Genomic DNA, 23,885 nt, shown 5'->3' on the forward strand with positions numbered 1-23,885 from the left:
CAGAGAAAGAGTAAGTAAAACGTAAGATTGATCGGTCAACGTAAGTACAGACTATCATGACTCAGCTGACAAAGAACGGAATCTAACATTGTAATCAAATAAAATTTACACAAATAAATCTGATACATTTAATAGTATGCATGATTGCTAAAATGATAGTAATTAGGCTAAATAATAAGCAGTTCATATAAGTAACAGAAGCTGGTATTCTTTCTGCACTGTTAAACCAAATTTTTTGTCTTTTTTCCAGCTTTATTGCTTCAACAGCTGTAATCATCATTATTGTCAGCAGTTTTCTCCAGCATCATTTGCAGTTTAATTTCCATCTCCAAGGCATATGTGCTGGCAAGAGACAGGCTTTATTTCTTTCCCTCAGTAGAGACGGCTTTTTCTGTCCATCACTATCCCCATGCCTGAGGCATCCTAAGTTCACACTCCTCGGGGTTGTGCGCCGCCCCCCACCCCAACCCCATCCACACCCCTCAGAGTCCATCAGGAGCTTTCCTATGTGCTTGTTGCCCTTTGCTCTGAAATCCTAATAATTTGCTGATGGAAGGCTAAAGATTGACCCGGGGGCATGCTACCCGTGGTAACAGCAACATCGCTATACTGGGGAGTGTGCGGGGCAGGCCTCCCAGGACAGGTATTGCCACCACTGGGAACAGCAAAAGTATGATCAGAGAAGACAGGAACAACAAACACGTATCATTGTGGGGAGTGGTATTAGGGAGAAGATCCTGTACATAGGAAGGGAAGGGAAGAGGGCATGTTATAAAAAGAGTGGCCGGGAAGAAGTACACTGCAGATAAACTAATGATGGTGTGGTTTCCAAACCGTCCTCAGGAAGGACTTCTCTCAGGGATCCTGTGGTTGGAGGAAGGAGGACTCAGGCTCCCCCAACACAGTCACTTTCATCTCTTTCACGTACTCTTTTGTCCCCTTTAGGTTTCACTCAAGAAAGCCTTCCACTGCCTTAAAAACAAAACAAAAGGCTTCGGAAAACCAACTGCTATGAATGAAGCCAGAGAAGGGGGATGTCCTTCTTGCAAAGAAGGATGCCACCAACTGGGCCAGTCCCCTTTATTTCACTTGCTGAGATTTCAAGAGCAACTGAAGAGATCCACTGAACTCCATGGACAGCCAATCTTCACTCTCCTCTGTGGTTAATCTGAGATTTGTTGTTCTTAAGCCCAGATGTGATCATATAAATCTGAGATTTTTAACTAGCACAAGTGGTTTCTTTCCCAGTTAGAGATTTAAAGATCAGAAAATAAATACATTGACTGAAATCCATTTACCCAGTACTGTAATCACAATCAGCAAATGTAAATTTACTGAATTTCACTATTTTGAAGGTGGTGCTGGGGTTAGAAAGGAAAGACCAGGAGAACTGAGTGTCTGAAGAGTGGAGGGGCTGCCAAGCCCCTAGAGGGTCAAGGTGAAGGACAAGGAACTCAAGTCAGCTGGAAGCTACCTTCCAGTCATGTGTGCCAAACTGCTTCTGTCATGTGTGAGGGTAACTTAGTTGCACCATTGGTTATGTAGGACATTTACTATAATTTCCTAATGCTGAATTTGCAAGATATGCAGCAATGCTGCCCATCTGGGAAAGCCAGGCATGCATGGGCCAAAACAACAGGCTTATTGTGCTGTAGATAATGTATCACACGACATGATTTAGGCTTTTATTTTTCTATTAAAATATAATTCTTAAAATAACAAATATTCAAAACCTATGAATTACCTACATTTATATTTTTCTACCATTTCAAGTAAAATTTAAGGCATATAATCTCCAGAGAGTTGTTTGCTCTATAAATCAATAGTTTTAAATGACTGTTTCATTTTGTTTGGAGCCTATGTCTATTTTTTGGTACCTAAAACCTAATTCTGGATATGTTGGTTTTGTCTGTTTTACCCTTAGGGTTTTAAATGTGCACAGCTCAAAGAGCTGATGACCGTGTCAGAGAAAGACCTGAATTTCCCCTAGAAATGTCCCTTAGGGTAAATTCCTCTCCAAAGCTAGAAAAGCATTTTTATGATAAGATGGGACATTCCCTCCCCCAGCCTCTGTGCTGCCTCCTGAGCATAGCTCTGAGACTGAACAGTTATGAGGCATCCACCCATCGGTCATCTCCTGTCCTTTCTGAAGCCAACACTAGACACTGCTTATTTCAAATGCTTTACTTAAGCTTCTCGACTTCTAAAATTTTACAACCGCTGCTTAACAAATGATTTCTTACTCAAGTTTTCTTGAAGCAACCAAACCTGAGCATTCTAAACATAAGACAGAGCATTAGTCACACATCCCCACTGCCAAGGGCAATGCCTGGACACAGAATGAATGAATGAAAGAATGAATGAATGAATAGGAAGATTCCTGTCTCATCCCTGCTTCCACCTACCTGCATTTCTACTCCCTGGCTCCATCAGGTGCTAAAATATTTCTTTAAGACATTTATGCAAAACTGTGCATCCAACAAAGGCCTAATATCCAGAATCTATAAGGAATTTAAACAAGCAAAAAACAAATAACCCCATTAAAAAATGAGCAAAAGATACAAACTTCTTAAAAGGAAACATTCAGGTATCAACAAACATATGAAAAAATGCTCCAAACCACTAATCATCAGAGAAATGCATATTAAAACCACAATAAGACACCATCAAATACCAATAGGAAAAGCCATTATTGAAAAGTCAAAAAACAACAGATGCTGGCTAGGCTCGGGAAGAAAAGGAGATGCTTATACACTGTTGGTGAGAATGTAAGTTAGTTCAGCCACTGTGGAAAGCAGTTTGGAGACTTCTCAAAAAACACAGAACTACCATTTGATCCAGCAATCCTATTAGTGCGTAAATATCCAAAAGAAAATAAATCATTCTACCAAAAAGGCACATGCACTATTATGTTCCTTGCAGCAATATTCATGATAGTGAATTCACAGTGACACCCAGCTCTGTGTCCAGACCCTGAATCACAGTCACCTAGAAATGACTGGCTTTCACCTCTGACACTGCACCCTCTCATTAAAGCCTCTTTCCCTTTCACCTTCTACCATTCTCCTCCCATGAAGTCCCTCCTCAACTTCATGAAGACTTGAAGTCCTCTTTGCTATATCCACATTTTCCTCTATCTGGCCTCTGTATAAAGTGGTTTGCTAATTTTGATGTGTGCCTAAGAATTGCCAGCTGTGCTTGTTTAAAATGCAGGTGACTGGCCACACTGTCAAAGTTTCTGTGTCAGTTGAAGCTCATGGGTCATGGTTCTGTCCACTGGCTTTAACTGAACACATTTCAACAGCTTGAACTACCCACCACTGAGTCCTGCCTTTCAAAGGAAAAAGCTAGAACCCACTCTCCAAACCCCTCTAGCAGGTAGGAGTGGTCATGTGACCAAATGCACCCATAGGAGAATGGAAGCAGTAGTAAACAATATAAGGACAAGGGTACTCTGCAAAACTATCTCTCAAAAGTAAAAGTGGTGGCAAAAGCTCCTAGCTTTACGGGAACCAACAAGTGGCACTTCTGGTCTCCAGACCTAAGCAATGCTGGTAGGAGGTGTAAGCCCTGACAAGTGGCAGCAGGGGATGCTTCAAAGTGGTCTGAGCCTTGTTCTGGCTGCTCAATTTCTCAACCTAATTCTCTAGCCACCCAGGTTGTCTCTGGGCTCTCTAATATATTTTCATGAATTCTTTTTTCTCTTAAATCAGATAAAGTATATTCTGTGCTTTGCAACCAAGAGCCCTGACTTTCACAGTCTAGGGTTTAGCTCAGAGGCTGCATTTTTAACAAGTATCCCAGCCACAATTTTTTTTTTTTTTTTTTTTTGAGACGGAGTCTTGCTCTGTCACCCAGGCTGGAACGCAGTGGCGCCATCTATGCTCATTACAAGCTCCGCCTCCCGGATTCATGCCATTCTCCTGCCTCACCCTCCCGAGTAGCTGGGACTACAGGCGCCCGCCACCACGCCTGGCTAATTGTCTGTATTTTCAGTAGAGATGGGGTTTCACCATGTTAGCCAGGATGGTCTCGATCTCCTGACCTCATGATCCACTCACCTCGGCCTCCCAAAGTGCTGGGATTACAGGCGTGAGCCACCGCGCCCGGCCCCCAGCTGCATTTTTAACAAGTGTATGTCATCTGAATCACACTTAGAGAAATGCAGCTCTATGACCTTCACCCAATCACAGCACCTACACACTGACAAACACCTTATCTACCACCGCCCCAACCTGCCACACCTGGGCTACAGGTCCCATCCTTGTGGTGACAATTATCCATGCTCCAATTCTCTACCTAATAAACATAACTAAAGAAAGCACATAAGCATATGGATTAATCCCATCATTTGGGTGGCAATACCTAACATATTGCCTTAAGCATAGTAAGTTTTCAGCAAAAACAAGTGTCACTTTTGTTTGTATTGTGACCCCACCAGGGTGGGGTGTGGGGCTCTCTAGGCTAACCTGTCACCTTTTAATTTATGATTAGTTGACTCTACTTTTCATTCCCTACAACAACTTTTTAAATACTTACTCCTCCCTTTCAAGCTGCTCAGTCCTTCCTGGCCATCCTCTCAGGGACACAAGGCCTCCTGCTTCAGGAAAACAGACATAGCAGGCACAAGCACCCTACCTCTCCACCTCATCTCCAAATAAACCTCAGGCTTCCTCAGGGGAGGAGGCATTCCTGAGGCTTTCCATGCTCACTCTTCAACCTGAGGCATTGTCTCCTGTCTGCAGGTGTGTGACAAGACACAGCAGTCTCTTTCCGGGATGTGTTCCTCCCTGACCCCCCAGACACCATCCTCTGGCTTCTCTAGGTTCCTGTCTCTCCTTCTTCTGTTAACTGCCACTCACCTCACAAGTACAGATCTTCTCAGGGACCCACTCTCAGCCTTCTTCCCACCTCAATTCCTCTAATCTCCTTCCCCTTGCCACCAAATTTTTCTCGTTTCACCTACAGTCTTCACACACATCTGACTCACTTCTCAAGACAGTCTACTTTGCTTCTTTCCCAACCACTTTACTGAAATCGTGCTTGCTGTATTCTCCATCCGTTTTCTGCACCAAATTCAGTGGCCCTTTCACAGTTCCTCACTCTCCCTGCTGTCTGCAGGTGTGTGACAAGACACAGCAGTCTCTTTCCGGAATGTGTTCCTCCCTGGCCCCCCAGACACCATCCTCTGGCTTCTCTAGGTTCCTGTCTCCCCTTCTTCTGTTAACCGCCACTCACCTCACAAGTACGGATCTTCTCAGGGACCCACTCTCAGCCTTCTTCCCACCTCACTTCCTCTAATCTTCAGTCCAGATCTCTTATGAAAGTCAGACCCCAAGTTAACCCTCCTGAACTTCAAACAAAACAGCCCAAACAGAAACCACTAACTTCCCCATCCTCCAAATGCGATGGTTACTCTGTATCGCTTCAGTTCATGGTCACCAAGTCTGAAACCTGGAAATTAATCCTCACCTCTCAATTGGTCACCACATCTGGCCAACGGTACCCTGTAGGTTCTTTTCTGTGCCTCCTCCTCTCTCCAACGCCAGAGCCTTGGCACATGCCCTTGTTGTTGCCTGTGGGCTCCCTGCAGCAAGCTCCTCTTTGGTCTCCTGGTGATCCCAGTATTTCTCCATTCTCACCCATTTTTCAGCTTCTCATCTGAATAATCTTCCTAAAATACAATCCTAGTCCATCATTCATCTGCCTAAAGCCTTTGAAGGTTCTCCATTTCCCTAAAGCAGTGGGGTTTTTTGTTTATTTTTGCTTTTGGTTTTTTGTTTTGTTTTTTGTTTTTGTTTTGCCCCTAGACCCTTTGAAAATCATGCACTCTCGCCTGAGAGAAATGGACACAGGCTCGTAAATCAACCATCTGCATATAAGCTCACAGGCTCTTCTCCCTCTGAAGCTCACCTCATGGATGCCTAGGAATGATGGAACCCACAAGGCCCTCAGATTCCTCAGGCCTTTACACAAGACCCTTCTGGCCAGCCTCCTTTCCGATACACGCCACTTACACACCCTCTCTGGGCAGAGCCGACCACTCTCCAGTCCCGGAATACACAGAGCCTCCTCATAGTGATGCTGTTCTCTCTCAGTTGTCTTGCAAGACCCAGTTCTAATGACACCTCTCTCTGACATCGTCCTTTCCCTTGCAGAATAAACTGCTGTCTCCCTTTTGTCACATTCATAACTTTTTTACTTTTTTTTTTGAGACAAAGTCTCACTCTGTCGCCCGGGCTGGAGTGCAGCGGTGCGACTTCAGCTCACTGCAACCTCCGCCTACCAGGTTCCAAGCAATTCTCTGCCTCAGCCTCCCAAGTAGCAGGGACTACAGGCGCACACCACTGCACCCAGCTAATTTGTGTGTGTGTGTGTTTTTGGTAGAGACGGGTTTCACCATGTTGACTAGGCTGGTCTTGAACTCCTGACCTCAGGTAACACACCCGCCTTGGCCTCTCAAAGTGCTAGGAAACAGGCGTGAGCCACCACGCCCGACCTGATAAGCTTTTCATAGCGTGCCTTTCTCCAAGTGTGTTACCTGCACCGGGCTGCCACACACATGATCATGTTCAGCTTTGTCTCTCCCGTGCCTGCTTCTATGAACAACACAGGGACTGCTGTACAGCAGCTGTTCATCAATGACTGGTTAACGCTAAAATGGCAAATGGCTCCCATCTAATTTTTTTTTTTTTTTACAATAAACATATGCATGATGGTTGTTACATGAGCATTATTTGAGCTTTGCTGAAGTTTGCTTGCTTATCTTTTCCTTCTTTGCTGATTTTCATTTGAATTATTTAAATTCATCTCAAAAAGTCCTTGGAGCTTTTGTTATATTCATAAGGTTAGCAACTATAGAAACTATCAGGGTTAAACCATAAAGGGAACTATTCCACAAATAGTAAGAACAGAATATATAAAGGTCACTGCAAACGTATTCTATTTGAATAAGAATTAAAAGATAGGAAAACTAAAGGTAAGTCTATTTTCAGTCTAATGCAGAGTATGCAGTTGACATTTTCCATTTCTACCTCACCCATAAAAATTAAAATCAAAACATCCACACTAAGCACTTATTAATTTTTAGCCTCAGACAAGGTGAAACTTCTATTTTACTTTGTTAGCACAAAGAATCTTACATAAATGCAATAAAGCTGAATGTGGATTTGCCCTTTGGAGAATCTATAAACACTAACAAGAAAGAAGTATTCATTCATATTCTTCATATAAAAATACACATTAAAATAGATTTTACAGTGTAATTGGCCACTATTGAATATGAAACACTGCTGAAATATATGAAACACATTTTATCTGCATTCTAGTTTGAAAAATTCACTTTATCTTTACAGAAATCCAGTGCCGGTGTTTCCATTGCTGTATTAGGTAAAAATCAAAGTTTACAACAGGATAATCAAATACACCAATGTTAAGCCTTAACTTCACTTTTAGTGACTATAAGTAAATATCACCTGTACTTGATGGTTTTCATCCAAGTAGATCTAATTCTTACACAAATCCCTTCTATTATTTGGGAAAGAATCACATTCAATTATTTTGTGTGACTATTGTAAGATTTTATACTTATGTATTTTATTGCATTGTTCTCTATTATCAATGAAAACTATCTTTCTAAGTAAAAAATGTAAGGATACATAGCTAAGAATAAAACTTCTAAACTCCACACATTTCTCCTAGGTGTCTCATTCCCCTGACCATTGTAAAGTCTGGCTCTATTATTCAAAGAAGGAGGGAGAAGAAAGGGAGAATCAAATTAACGCCTATCAAACTTCAGGCACTGTGCTTCATTCTATCCTTACCACACTCTGCAGGTGATGTTAGAAACCCAGGTTTTACAGGTACGTAAACTAAGCCTCCACTTTGCGGAGGTCACAGGACTAATGAAGCGCTCTGTTGGACAGCTTGTGCAAGGCTCTCTTGGCAGAAGCCTCGTTATGTTGGCTGTACCCATGGCTCCTTTCTAAAGCCTTACCTGTATGTGGCTGTATTTTCTACCAAATCACCCTGCCATCATGGCCACCATGGCTACCACTAACTGGGCACAAAATTGGGACAGGACCCAAAGTTGGCAGCCCATGAGAGGGCCTGCTGTGAAAAGATGGCTGGCCACACCAGTGTGATCCTCTCTTACAAAAGAATGCAAGGATCCCAGGGAAGCAGAGAAAAGGGGCAGCAGTGCTGAGGCCGCTCCCCACCCCCAGTGTAAAGGCAGTGCACAGCAGCCACGCACGACGCAATCTCTCAGTCACCATGACAGAGACGGTACAATGGGCTGTGGGGCGGGAGGAGAGGAGTACCAGAATGAGGAAGTGGCAGACAGATGCTTTGAAATAGTTTAATTAGTACTCATAAAGCACTAATTAAAGAAAATGGCAACTAAATCAAGAACAGAAAGATTTCCTGAAACTATAAACCTTGAATATGAAAATTATGAAGATGAAATTATTGTAATCAATATTTCAACAGAGCATTACCCAGTGGTTTCGGTATTACACAGACAAAAGTATTCATTTTTAAAAAAACAAGGCTGCAATAACAAAGTAATGACAACCATAAAAATCACTGAGTTCCATTCTTTATTATGGTATAGCAAAGAGACAGCAAGATTAGAATCACCTGAGAGTTTTTTCTTAACTACCAGGGACCAGGCCCACTACTCTAGATCAGTGGGTCTCAATACGTGGCCTAAGGCTCAGCGGCAACAGCATCACCTTGCGGGACTTGTTGGAAATGCAGATTCTCAGGCCCGCTACACACCTGCTGAGTCTGAAACTTGAGGGCAAGAACCAGCAATGAGGCTTGACAAGATGATCAGGGTGATTCTGATGTACCCTCAAGACTAAAAGCCATGGCCTTAGATGATATTAGGTCAATCTTTCTTTTTATTATCGATATATAATATCTATCAACAATAAACTAAAATAAACCCTACAAATACGATAGGCAAAGGCTAATTTCCTCAATTTAAAAAGCTCGTGTAAAGAATAAAAAACAGATACCAAATACATCAGAATATGGATAAATAAGCAATTCAAAAAGATGTTTATATAAATCTTTAATTATATCAAATCCAAGATACCAACCTACACGTACAAAGTATGCTTAAAAATCATGGGGCAGGGGTAGAAGACATAAAAAAAAAAAAAGAAAGAAAAGCCAAAATAATAGCTGTGTAGCTTCTGAGTGTTGAGAGTACAGTATAGTGTTTTTTAAATAATGATAATGTATTATCTTCATAATTTTAAAAATATATATTTAAAGTACAGTCGCTTTATCACTACGACATATTACACACAAAGGTTAAAAACAAAATAGTAAAATCATTAGAAGGAAATAAAGGTATTTATTTGTATGGCCTCAGGGTAAGAAAAGCTTTAAGACCAAAAAAAAGCAAAACCCCTAGGTAAAGTGATAAAAACATTTGAAAATGTTATGATTTTAAACTTCCATAAAATAAAAGACAAAATAAAATGAGAAGCCCGGGAATGTGTGAAAAGATACTTACGAAACACATAGCAGAAAACAGGCCACTGCCAGAATATAAATAATTTTTACAGATCAATACCAACACACAATAACCAACCAGGAACTGATAAAGCCCATGATGCAGCAAGTCACAGGAGAGAAAATTTAAAAACACAAACATGGGAAAACCTACTCAAACCCACCAGGAATAAGGGAAGTGAAAATTGAAACAATAAGAAACCATTTGTTAATCTTTCAGATTAGCAAGAATTTAAAAGTCCATCTGTATTAAAGTGGTACATTCATGCTTTGCTGTTATGGATATAAACTGGTATAGCTGCTTTTGAGAGCAACTGACAAAATCTGGAAAAACTGAGCCAACCTACCCAGCAATTCCACCACTAGCCATCAACTTTCAAGTATACATGCACAGGAAAACCCACACTCTGTTGTTCTTTATACATACATACACACACATATATATATATATATATATATTTTTTTTTTTTTTGCTATTTTGTGATAGCAAAAAGTTGAAACAACCTAAATAGTCCATCAGTGGGAAAACAGGTAAATGAGATGTGATACATTTATACAAAGACTATTACTACACAGTAATAGTTAAGGGAAAAAAATTAGATCTATATGTAATAACATGGGTAGTTCTCAAAAAAGTATGTAAAAAAGCAAGTTATAAGAATGAAATGCACTTTTTAAGACCAACTTACATAAATTCTCCTTTGAAACAATATCTATTTTCTATACAGACATCTATCTATGTAAAAAACAATTTTCATAACCGGTGAGAATACTCAGCAAACTCTCAGTAGAGGTGAGGTTACTTCTGAGGAAGGAATGCAGAGTCGGTGCTGGGGATGGTGGTCAAAAAGGATTGCTTAACCAGGAACATTTTAACATATTCAAAAGTAGACTACACATTAATTACTCTCTTAAACACTGTTTTAAAAGAACTTGGACATAGGTTAGCCAAAGTATTCGTTTTTAAAACTGGGTGGGAGCAAGATGGGTATTTGTCATTTTCTCCCTTTGTATTTTTCTTCAGCTTTTCAATCATCCCCCTTCAAAAAGCACTTTGCCAAAAAAAAAAAAAAAAGTTCAAATAACATGCTGCATAATATAAACATTTGCACCCAGGTGCACATGACCTGATCCTGCTGCACTCAAATCATGTGGTTTTTATGACCGTACTGTAACACAAGTAAATAGTTAAGTCAAAATTAGATGACGACTTACGCATATAAGGCAGTTTTTCTGGACAGGGGAGGTATGGTGAGTATGTGAAGTTTTCCGGAAGATACGTTGTTGTTTGAACAAGATAATCACTTGAATTATTGCCTTCAGGATAATCTTGGAGAGAGAGAAAAGAGTTACAAAAACAAAAAGGCCTTTTGCTTTGTCCCTGGAATGAAATACGTCACTGTCACTGTGAGAAAACTACAGCACACAATCTACAGAAGTACTTAAAATCAATTATCTTTAAAGAACTAGAGAACAGCAAACTGCTGCTGGGAACAGACCTCTCCGCATGATTTCCCAAGGGACATCCAGAGAGCAGCACACCCTTATATCCTTGCACACAGACATAGCAGTCCCATTTGCAACCATGTGAGAACACCTGCTCCCATCCCTCCTCTGGCTGAGCCCGATCTAAAGGGAGTGTGAAAGTATAACAGGGAATCCCCTCCACTATGGCACAGCCATGGGTGTTCCAAACTGCTGCGTGCTTGCTACTAGCATCCACAGAGCAGAGGGGTGGGAGTAATGTTTTCTTACCACCTCACACTGTAGAAACTGAGATTTACCCACTCAACTTACTTTTGTAATACAGCTCATTCTAAACCTTCAAGTTAGTCATTCCCAGCCTGCGGGCTGCAGCCCCGTGGGAGCCCTGGAGCTATCGTTACATTAGGCCCATTATCTTTAGAGTTAGCAAGTTAAACTGCATACACGGCACCAAAGTTAAATGCCTGAGTTCAAATTCTCGCTCCAACATACACGGCACCAAAGTCAAATGCCTGAGTTCAAATTCTCGCTCCAACACACTGTAGCTGTGTGATACAGGGCAGGACATGATGTAGTTTCCCACTATGCCTACTTCATACTGTCATTTTTAAACTTCAATAAGATAAAATGTGTAAGGTGCTGAGAACAATCCCTGGCCCATAGAAATAGTTAGTAACTGTAGCTATGAGCGATTAGAGATGAGCACCTGACCCATGAGAGAGTCACAGGCTTAGAATTTTTGAATGTGGAACCAGAGAGATCACATTTCAGTCCCTTTCTGGAGCAAAGTTCTGAGACGCAACTCTAGGAATCATGACACGCAGGTTTCCTGTTATGTAGGGAAGCTGGTCTAAGAGAATGACATCAATGTGCAATGAGTAAGAAATGAGAGATGGAAACAGCTCATTAAACTATTGTCTGTCTCCTGGATCACAAACTATGTACCACAGAAAGTGAAACTTGGGCAGACACTTTAGGAAAATGTGAAGATATTCTTTGAATCTTGAGTAATCTGCTCCAATGAGAGAGAATGTAGGAGCTAAACCCTCTGACCATAGGCTAATGACAGAATCCTGCAAATTAGATAAGAAGTATGTGAGATGAGCCAAAGAAAACTAAGCACCTCCCCTGCACACCTTTCCCTAACATCAATATTCAGTCATTGTCACAATGGAGTTGGTGAGGATGCAGCGTGGGAGTCAGGACAGTACTTCAGGGCAGAGTCTCACGCCATCTGCAAGGCTGTCGAATGAAAGAGGCCCTGCCACGGCTGCTAAGCAGAGGGTGTTGGGATGGACAAAGGTTCCAGGTCGGGCACCAAGGAAGAAACAGAAGCCACAAGAGAAGGTCCAATTCCAAAGAACTGCATGGAAACCCCAGTTACAAATTTCACAGGGCATCAGTAAAGTGTTAAGGTAAATGCACTCCCAGAAAACCCCAACATGAGAGAGATCAATGATGGTACAACTGCTAAGGCCTATTCTATCAGGAAGTGCGAAAGCCCCAATGAGACAATCCTCCCCACTGTCTCTCCCTGTAGGAGTGCTGGCAAGCATTTGACAAGGAAAATCTTCCAAATGACAAGGGGAGGAGAAATTCAGTGAACATTAATCGTTTTATATGCCCAGTGACACACCAAGACCACAGACACTACTCTGGTAGCCCATGCTCAGTGTATTCCACATGTATCTGAAAGATTTAAAGATACCAAGCAAAAGCAAGTGGAAGGAAGTCCAATAAAGTTCTGATTCTTTTTTTTTTTTTTTGAGACAGGATCTTGCTGTGTCACACAGGCTGGAGTACAGTGGCATGATAACAGCTCACTGCAGCACTGACTTCTTCAGCTCAAGTGATCCTCCCAGCTCAGCCTCCCAACTATTAATAGCTGGAACTACAGTCACGCACCACCACACCCAGCTAATTTTGTATTTTTTGCAGAGACAGGGTCTTGCCATGTTGCCCAGGCTGGTCTCCAGCTCCTCAGCTCAAGCAATCCTCCTGCCTCAACCTCCTAAAGTGATGGGATTACAGGTGTGAGCCACCATGCCTGGCCTGATTCTTTACTTAAGATACTTTAAATATATATATGTAGATAGATATATACCAAAATTCAAGTTTTTTTTTTTTTAAAGGGCTTCTCTTTTTATGGGGACTCCTACTTTGCTAGTGGTAGGAGCGAGTGCAATGAGCATGAATTGGGTTTCTGTCACTCCCACCAAAACTGCTTAAGATCACTATTGTTATGAGTTCTGTAACAGTGTCTAGTCAAGTTCATTGATTTATACCTTAGAGTTACTTATTTATCTTCAATATTCCTGAAAAGGAAGATAAGGCATTCTTATTTGAGGGAGACAGTAAGAAAAGAAAAACACACAAAAAGAATTCTTAAAAGTAAGTTTGCCAAAATTTAAAAAATCAAATCAAAGCATTGTAATAAAGTCAGAGCAATCTCCCAGAAAGACAGAAAGGAAAGAAAAAGAATTGAAAAACAAGAGAGAAATGATGATACATAATAGGATTTCCAAAAAGAAAGGAAAATAGCAGGAAGACAACTTATCAAAGAAATAATACAAAAATATTTTGGAGAATTGAAGGGTAAGATATTCCATATTGATAGGACTGCTCCCAGCAAGAGAAGAAAAACCAAGCTCCAAGATGCTCTTTGTGAAATTTAACAATACAAAAAGATCCCAAACGTCTCCAGAAAGAAAAAACTGGTCCATGAACAGTAACTGCAATCAGGATAGTCAACAGACTTCTCAAAAGCAGCACTGGAAGAGAGAAGACAATGGCATGGGAATTTTGGAAACCCCCCTTAGAGTGGTCAACTCATGTGCCTAAGGGAAAATCCGTGACAGATTAAGAAGGTTCTGCAAACTGGAGGGAAAAAAGAGTTAACAAGTAACATCAACAAAAATAAACAGGTCTACAAAACAAACATAATTACAACTAGACTCAGGAAAACAAACCATTATCTACATTCTCTTAACAACATCAACAATACCGATTGAACTTAAATTGTGATATAATTATACTGGGGATAAGGATACGTCAAATTGGGGTGAGACTATAATACTAAATGTCTTTCTTCCATAACAGAAGTAGTTAAAATTGATAAATCAAGAGACAGCAGGACAGAAACATAAAGACAATAAATTGTTAGTTCTCTGAGGATTGGGACTCAGGGAGGAGTAAGCTAGGAGACTGTTGTTATTATACCCTTTTCTACTTTTAAAATATAAAAAGTTCTACTTAAAATAAAAATGCAAGAAAGTTAGTGTGCTTTTCAATATGAATAAGTGAGCAGTTAAAACAATAAATAGTGAATGGCAAGTTGTTCACTAATTAGCTAGCGTGCGCTCACTTTCTCTCTGTCTCTCTCTCTCACACACACACACACACACACACAACTCATATTATAGCTTTTGTTGCACATACCACCAGAAAAAGATGGGCTAGCTATATAGAGATGATCATTTTTCTGAATCTCTTCAATTTTTATTAAGGACATACTATACACTACACATTCACAAGAATGAGACAATAAATAAGGTTGTCCTTGGATGTACAACTATGATATAACAATATTTTAAAATACAAAAAAAAACCAAAAGATTAAGTTTGTCCCTGGGGGTCATCTGCCTTGAGATGTTACAAGGCTCATTTTCTTGTAATACTGAGGCAGAAAAATATCTACGTTTTCATTCAATCCTTTTGTTAATGTCATGCACTAACTTTAAATAAGAGTATTTTCTTATTCTGCATGATTTATTCATTTTATCATTAATGCTTGGGCCCCTTCTCTTAGCCACATGCTATGACTCTATAAACCCGCATCCAATTCACAGAAGTGCTCTGCTCTCTAGACATTTCCGCAAAACAAACTGTTAACTCCTTCTGGGGAGTCAAATGGCAACAGGAGGGCCAGAAAGAATTGTTCTACTTTTTATTTTAGTGCTAGAATGACTGAATCACAAAGTAAACATTCCATCACTTTTATTAGTTTTTAAAGAACCACATTTAAGTGCCTTCAAGTTACGCAATATCATTATATTGACTTCACTGAATACCAAGTTTTAGAACTAAACATGTGCTATTCTTGGCCACATCGTAAGGAGCTCAACTCACTGCCAGACTTAGAGAAACACCTCCACACTCCTGGAGTACTCTGTTCAGTGGTATTTGTGTCTTCTCAATGTATTATGTGTATATAGTCTATCTACCAACCCATAATTATTCTGAATATCTCTTTTAATTAAAATCAAATTGTCTTTGATTTCTAGCACCTAATAAAAGTACCTACAACATAGTAGGAACGTACCGTAAATAAACACCTCACAAATGATAACACAGCCAATAATGATTTAAGCTTCTAGAGATTTCACTGTAATAAACCCACAGAATCATTATTCCTACAAAAGTGGTTAGGTGAACAATGTCCATCATGTATAACCACTGCTTTCAAAGTCAGGAACCATTTTAAAAGGTTATGCATGACAGATGCATTTGGGATCCACCACAACTGCTACAAAAGGTAGACATTATTTCATCTAATGAATGGATAAAAATAAGATGAGCTCTGGGCCCCCTGCTTTCTTCCTCCCTTCCAGAAACACAACCAAAGAAAAGGGAAACAAAGAATGAAAACTGCCAGATGGATCCCCTAGTAATTCTCACTGGACCTTATCACCTAAAGGAAAAGGAGAACAGGACCCAAGAACACCTTTTAATGGTGTTTATTTTCCTGCTAAACAGCAGCTTAAAACAGGTGTTAGAAACCGATGAGAGTTCTAGTCTGTTTCCCACTAACTTGTCTTGTCAGTCTGGCAGTGTCTGGGGGCCTCAATTCATACATCCATCAAATGAGGAGGCATGCTGGGTTATTTCCAACAAACCTATCCACTCTAACATTGCATGGCCCTTATCTTCTTCAGTAATTAGATGAATTCACTGAATACATCTTGTTTTCATAATTTGACTGGCTCTGTGGGCTACACGGCATCATCTGATTATGAGAGTGTGTAATTTCTTTACAAAAATAGTATACATCTATTTGTATTTTGATGCCACAGAAAGGCAGGTACAGGATTAAAAACCCCTTTTGGAAATCAAATGTGCTTATAACTATCACAATCTATTTATCATTTAGTGTTAAACTGTAAATGAGCCACTGCATATTAATCAATTCTCCTCTAGAGCTCAGTTAGCTTTCTGTACACCTTATAGACCATTATCTTCTTTTTTGGATATTGTATCTATAGAAGTCTATGCAGAAATAACCAGTTGCATTATAAATAATTATTTATGTTTCCATCTCTCCCAGAGGCCTAGAGATCCTCATATTAAAGGAGACTGTTTTTCTTAATATTGTGTTTCCAATATCTGGTTAAATATACTAACTATATTCAGCAAATGTTGGTTAAATGAACACGGCAGAGCCTCATTGCTGACTCAAACTCCATTTTTCCCTTTCCCCTTAGGTAACAGAATGCCACTTTCACTAGAGTTCCAGCACACTCTGGTCAAAGACTATATTTCCCAGTGTTATCGCATGTGGCCATGCAGTTAAGTTCTAGCCAATTAACTGTATGAAAAAATACTGTATGGGACCTCTGGGAAGGCTCCAGAAAAGGGGTCCCTTATTTGTTCTTCTTTGTTCTCCCTTTCCTCCTTCCTACTGACCCAAGTTCAAACACCAAGATGGCACCCAAGCAGCCATCTTAGAGTATGAGTTAACCACGGAGCTACATGATGGATAGCAGAAAATGAAGTGTGATGACTTACTTTAAGGAGCCTCCACAACCAGCCACAGATATCCAACTTGCAGAGTTCTTTCACATAAGAACAGAAAGACTCATGTGTTTAAACCACCACAGACAGGTCTCTGTTACATCCAAACTTAATCCCTAATGTATACAATGACTGTTTCCTGAGAACAGTTTTACCATCAGTAAAGGAACCCTATGAAAAGTTTTCAAAGTTTTTTTTTTTCAGTTGCAGGGTACTATGGGGAAAGATTGTCTTGTCCATATAATCATTCCTCCTAATCATGCTCAATATCCAGACATATACGTTATTCATATCCCAGGGAAAACAACCTGATATGCACAAATTTTTAGCACTCCCACAAATATACCAACTTAGAGATGTCTATTTCCTTTCAGTTGAACAAACTTTCAGTGAACATTTTTACAATCAACTTATTCGACCAACACAAATCCTACAGAAGCTTTTAAAATGTTTAAACTTCTAAAATTGACTGACTATTCAGAAGACTCATTCATGCTAAAGAATAGTTAACGAGACTTTTACTGTAGTATTAAAACATCAACTATGTTGAGACGGTCCTTCTAAAAAAAAAAATCCTTCAAGGTTAAAAAATTAAAATAAAACAAGAGTGTTTTGATTTGTGGCATCATAAACATATTAGGCAAATGACTAAACTGGATTTTATAAAAGCACATGTGATATTACATTGAGATCAATATGTCACAATCTTGAATTTTTAGAAGGGTCTAAAACTATCACCCACCTTGACATACATTTAAGAAAGAACACCTACAGCTGGAAGACAGACTTTCTCCTAGTAGAATGTGTAGGTTTACAGTGACACAAGGAAGAATTACTAACACGAATTAAATCTTTATTTTTACTTCTTCAAAATGAGACCATAAAGGGTACAACAACTGACAACCCCACTGAATCCTTTAAAGTAACACCTAATAACTTTGGGAGACACTGTGGCAACGCTGCCATAAAAGAGCATGAACATTCTTCCACAATAGTGAGATCTATTTACATCAATTCTACCATCATTAAATCACTGGTTCAGCCTATTAGATTTTAACCTCCTGGGATTCTAATGCAGCTTCTACTTTCAGGTGACATTTTAAAGACAAGAGTAGGCCGGGCACGGTGGCTCACATGTAATCCCAGCACTTTGGGAGGCTGAAGCGGACAGATCACAAGGTCAGGAGATCGAGACCATCTTGCCTAACACGGTGAAACCCCATCTCTACCAAAAATTAAAAAAATTAGCCAGACGTGGTGGCAGGCGCCTGTAATCCCAGCTACTAGGGAGGCTGAGGCAGGAGAATGGTGTGAACCCGGGAGGCGGAGTTGGCAGTGAGCCGAGATTGCCCCACCGCACTCCAGCCTGGGGGACGGTGCGAGACTCCATCTCAAAAAAATAAATAAATAAAATAAAAAGACAAGAGTAGTTACCAATTTCCAATTTTATAAAATTTCTCCTTTAGCTCCTTAAAAAGGCCATAAAACTACTAACAATCTTCTACAATTAAAAGCAACTATTTTCTAGACCTAGTTGGAAGAACAACTTAGGAACTAGAATGAACATAAAGAGAGATGGTAGTATGGCTTACTAAGATGAATAAATTATTCTCTGGTTAATTTCTCTTTAATACAATATGTGAATTGAAAAAGTAGAAGCTGCTTTCTATATTTTGTTTGCAAGAATTAACTTAAGTGTTTGTACAAAATCTCATCACTTTTGTGACCACACCTTCATACATCCTAAAATAGGTAACGGTCTTGATTTGCACAGTAAAATAATCTGCCAGGACGCTTAGGGGAAGATACCTTCATCTTTAACAGGAAGTTACCTGAAGGCAGAACAGACTGTAAAAGATTTGGTTTACTGCTTTGTGACTACAAGGGGTAAAGCAGGAAGTAGTCTTACCTGTACCGTTGAGCGTACTGTTTTTATTTGTGTACAGCCTGATCATATGACCTATTGTTTTCACATTTTCTCTCAACATTATACCTCGAGCTTGTACCATAAAGAGATATGTGTTGGCTATAAAAGAAAAATAGAGAAAAAATGTCATAACTCAGTAAGCTTTAATATTTAATAAAATAATATTCAGAATTGGTGAAGTGCCCAATAAACATAAACTGACTCAATCAGCACGTCCAAAGGGAAAAGAGAAATACAAAATATTGCCTACCATAAAAACTGACAAAAACAAACTGATTTTTTAAAAGCAATAAACAAAAAAAGTTGAAATATCCACCTATCAAATAAAATGAAACTAACTGAACAAACTAAAATATCATAATGAAACCCCATATCCATAAGTGATTTTCTACTATAAAATATACTTAGAAATTTCAAAAAGGCATTTTATTACAAGTACTCAATCTTAGTTATAATTCAGTTTCTCTAATTAAAATATTAATTTCCTCCTACTAAAAACTTCACAAAAGCTAGGATTCCTTATAAATCCCATAATGTATGAACAAAGATCTTGCAATGGTCCTGAAAATTCTTGATGTGTTTGCAGAGAGGGGTGATCTAGGATAAGTATCTCTTTGGGACACTTCTAAGAGTTAATTAAACTTTTACACTCCCTTTCAATCACAAATTTATCTACCAGCAGGGTAAAAGCAAATAAAATCAAAATCAATGTGTATTTTTAAAGCGAGTCCATTTAATTCTTCACAATAAGTGCTTCAAAAATAGGCTCCAAATTTCCTCTGCTGGGAGAAACTGGTAAATTGACAAAGCTTTATCACAAAAATCCCTAACTGTTGAGATGTCCAGACTCCCCAGAGGCACAGAACTAAGTAAGAAACTCCTTTCCTGGTCCCAATTCTGTTAGCGCTGTGCATAACTTTGTACAGCTCCTTGGATCTCAGTTTCCTCGTTTCCACAAGGCATTTGTGCAAGTAGTGCATTCTTCTTTAAAGTCTCTAAACGCAAAGCTAAAAATCATAAACTCCATTTAGATGAGAGGCAGAGGCTCACTATCATGGCAAAAACCAAGAAACTGCAAGTCTCAGTTAATGACTCAATTTTAACATAAGCTGTCTCTGAATACAGTAATGACACTCTCAAAAGATGAATGCTGAATGAAAAAAATTAAGAATGCTGATTAATTTTCTAAGTCCTGCTCTAGTTTCTCCAGATGGAATAGAGGGATGAGAGAAATTTAATGTTTACTACTGTCTTTCCCACTTCTTATGTAAATGTGAACTTGCTCAAAGTACATACGAGCAGAGCATAAATAAAACTACTAGAAAAGCAGAGTAAAATAAAACTTTTCTTTCACCTCCAGAAAAAAGAGAGAAACAGAAATCCAGGATTCACCTAAGCTTTACAGGTATCATTTTTAAGAGCATGTCTACAGGCTTTCTAGAAAGTAGTCCTGTAATTAGATTTAACTTGCTTACACCTGAATTTACTATACTAGTTTACAAATACAAATACAAATACAACACATTTTGACTACATTTTTGTACTTAAGTGGACTTTAAAAGAATGAAGAACACAGTCATAAAAAAGAACAAAATCATGTGCTTTGCAGCAACATGGATGCAGCTGGAGGCCATTATCCTAGCGAATTAACACAGGCACAGAAAACCAAATACCACATGTTCTCACTTCTAAGTGGGAGCTAGACACTGGGTACTTATGAACATAAAGATGGTAACAACAGAAACTGGGGACTACTAGAAGAGGGAGGGACAAAGCGAGACAGAAGTTTAAAACTACCTATTGGGTACCATGCTCACTACCTAGGTGACAGGATCAATCATACGCCAAACCTCTGCACCATGCAATATACCCGTGTAACAAAGCTGCACGTGTATGCCCTGAATCTAAAATAAAAGTTGAAAATAATTAAAATAAATAGATCATATGGGGGAAAACTTATTCATAACAATTTAAATATATATTCATAAGTAAGGTTTTTGGGTTTTTCGCCTTCTATGGTTTGTTCTTAATGTTAGTTTCATAAAATAGACTGTACACATTGCTGTCATTTTCTGAACTCTGAAACAACTGATACAGTGTGGCAGATATTAAGCCCTTAAAAGTTTGAACTGACTTCTCATAAAAGGAAGACGTCATCTGGCCGGGCGTGGTGGCTCATGCCTGTAATCCCAGCATTTTGGAAGGCCAACACAGGTGATCTCTTGAGGTCAGGAGTATGAGACCAGTCTGGCCAACATGGTGAAATGCTATCTCTACTAAAAAATTAAAAACAAAAACAAACAAACAAAAAAAACCTAGTCAGGCGTGGTGGCACATGCCCATAGCTCCAGCTACTTGGGAGGCTGAGGCAGGAGAATCACTTGAACCCAGGAGGCGGAGGTTACAGTGAGCAGAGCGGCAATTGTGCCACTGCACTCCAGCCTGGGTGACAGAGCGAGACTCTCTGTCAAAAAAAAAAGCTGTAATCAGACGCCTGTTCCAATTCCTCTCTGTTCATGTATTCAATTTGTTGATTTGTTGAATGCCTGCCCTCTACCAGAAACTGTATTAGATGTATTTCAGTTTCTACTTATTCTTGATTCAATTTGGAGTATTTCGTCCCCGAGATTCAACAATTTCATTGAGATATTCAAATTAGGTAAAGCTATGCATAATCTTATATAATTTTTGAATCTCCTCTACTTTTGATTTTTAATTATTTTCTCCCTTTTCTTTTCTATGTAAAATTTGAAAATAAACATGTCATCCTCATGCAGGGGCCATGCTAATATTCTCTGTATTGTTCCCATTTTTGTATATTTGCTGCCAGAGCAAGCACTCCCTTTTATTTTTATAAGACTTGTCATATTTGTGTATTCCATTGCTTATATTTAAATAATCTGTCTTGAATATCTCAATTCTATTTTCCTCTATTTTTAAATGTATTAGTTCCTAATCCCATTCTTGTACATTTAGACTTTTTCTAATTGAATTAATCCATATTAATTTTTAATAATGAAAGTATCTACAACAATAAATTCATCTTTGATAACTATGAAAAACTGGAAGAAAAGACACGAAGAGAAAAAAGAAAACTAAAAGAACGGCCAACAAAAATGCAGGAAAATGTTCAATAAAAGACAAGCTAACATTAACAACTTGGCCAAAATGAAGACTCAAAGTTCAACTGAAATGATGTGGGTGGGGCAGCATCACACAGATTACTAATGACACCTGGTTTCCAACACCTTGGATTATTTAATCCTAAAGTTACATATGAAATTTGTTGTCAGTAATATAAACATCTCATATTTGTACTACACCAAACTGTGAAAAGAAAACCTGCTACAAAGTACTAGAACTCAGCCTAAGGCAAAAAAGTTCTACTTCCAGGACTGATCCTGGCCTAAGAAATGAGATGCTAAGTAGGAGCATTATATGCATTACTGTGTTTCCTGGAAACAACTTTTTAACTTATCTAACTTGTAGGTAACAAAACCATTAAAAAACATGATTTCTTTTTTTTTTTTTTAAGACAGGGTCTCACCCTGTCATCCAGGTTGGAGTACAGTAGCTCGACCTTGGCTCTCCACAACCTCCACCTCCCAGGCTTAAGCGATCCTCCCACCTCAGTCTCGCAAGTAGCTGGAACTACAGGTACCTGCCACTACGCCCACTTAATTTTTTGTAGAAATGGGGTTTCTCCATGTTGCCCAGCCCGGTCTTGAACTCCTGAGCTCAGGCAATCCGCCCACCTCAGCCTCTCAAAGTGGTGGGATTATAGGCGTGAGCCACCGCACCTGGCCTTAAAAATGATTTTTTACGGTACCTCTAACAAAGGTGAAAAAGAGTGCATTTACTATTCATTAGACAAATGAAGACCAAAATTAAGCTAGACACCAATTTCTCCAAATGGAAAATCTATTTATTTATTCCAAATCATTTACAGCTGAGTTACATTCCTCAGGTTAATGGTCCTCATGGGTTTAATCCCTAAAGACCAAAACCCATTAGGGAATGAAGCTGTGTTTAAATAGAGAGTGGTCGTTAACAGGAAGAAAGTGCTATGTCAAAGGGTTGCAAGACACACTAAACCAGCATGAGAATGGTTCTAATTGTCTGCTTTCCAAACGTAAAACTATGTTAACCCAAACCCAAAACTTGCTTATCAGTAGCAGTATAAAATGTAATGTCTTTTTTTAATTGTAAGTTCTGGGGTACATGTGCAGAACGTGCAGGTTTGTTACATAGGTTTACACATGCCATGGTGGTTTGCTGCACCCATCAACCCGTCACCTACATTAGGTATTTCTCCTAATGTTATCCCTCCCCTAACCCCCACACCCCCGACAGGCCCCAGTGTGTGATGTTCCCGTCCATGTGTTCTCCTTGTTCAACTCCCACTTAAGAGTGAGAAGATGCAGTGTTTGGTTTTCTGATCTTGTGATAGTTTTCTACTGAGAATGACGGTTTCCAGCTTCATCCACGTCCCTGCAAAGGACATGAGCTCATCCTTTTTTATGGCTGCATAGTTCCATGGTGTATATGTGCCACATTTTCCTTATCCAGTCTATCACTGATAGACATATGGGTTGGTTCCAAGTCTTCGCTATTGTAGCAAAGTGTCACAATAAACATATGTGTGCATGTGTCTTTATCACAGTATTATTTATAATCCTTTGGGTATATGCCCAATAATAGGATTGCTGGATCACATGGTATTTCCAGTTCTAGATCCTTGAGGAGTCACCACATTGTCTTCCACAATGGTTGAACTAATTTACTCTCCCACCAACAGTGTAAAAGCGTTCCTATTCTTCCACAACCTCTCCAGCCTGTTGTTTCCTGACTTTTTAATGATCACCATTGTAACTGGCGTGAGATGGTATCTCATTGTGGTTTTGATCTGCATTTCTCTAATGACCAGTGATGATGAGCATTTTTTCATGTCTGTTGCCTGCATAAATATCTTCTTTGGAGAAGTGTCTGTTCATATCCTTTGCCATTTTTTGATGGGGTTGTTTTTTTCTTGTAAATTCAAGTTCTTCGTAGATTCTGGATATTAGCCCTTTGTCCGATGGATAGATTGCAAAAAATAAAATGTAATGTCATATTGGCAAGTCTTTAGGTAGAGAAAATCCTTGTCTTTCTATTC

General features: G+C 39.3%; 1 protein-coding gene and 1 pseudogene across 1 annotated transcript in view; both read right to left on the reverse strand.

Moving 5' to 3' along the window:
• Window positions 1-23,885, reverse strand: part of B4GALT6 (beta-1,4-galactosyltransferase 6) — a 64,300-nt gene that overhangs the window by 26,870 nt on the left and 13,545 nt on the right. Inside the window, exons 2-3 of the mRNA XM_003914272.5 lie at window positions 18,713-18,829; window positions 10,744-10,857 (exon numbers count right to left, since the gene is read on the reverse strand). Coding sequence (XP_003914321.1) covers window positions 10,744-10,857; window positions 18,713-18,829 — 231 coding nt within the window. The remainder of the gene's footprint in view (window positions 1-10,743; window positions 10,858-18,712; window positions 18,830-23,885) is intronic.
• LOC116271592 lies at window positions 21,473-21,565 on the reverse strand (annotated as a pseudogene).

This window comes from Papio anubis, chromosome 19 (genome assembly GCF_008728515.1).
Source record: "Papio anubis isolate 15944 chromosome 19, Panubis1.0, whole genome shotgun sequence".
Taxonomy (NCBI): domain Eukaryota; kingdom Metazoa; phylum Chordata; class Mammalia; order Primates; family Cercopithecidae; genus Papio; species Papio anubis.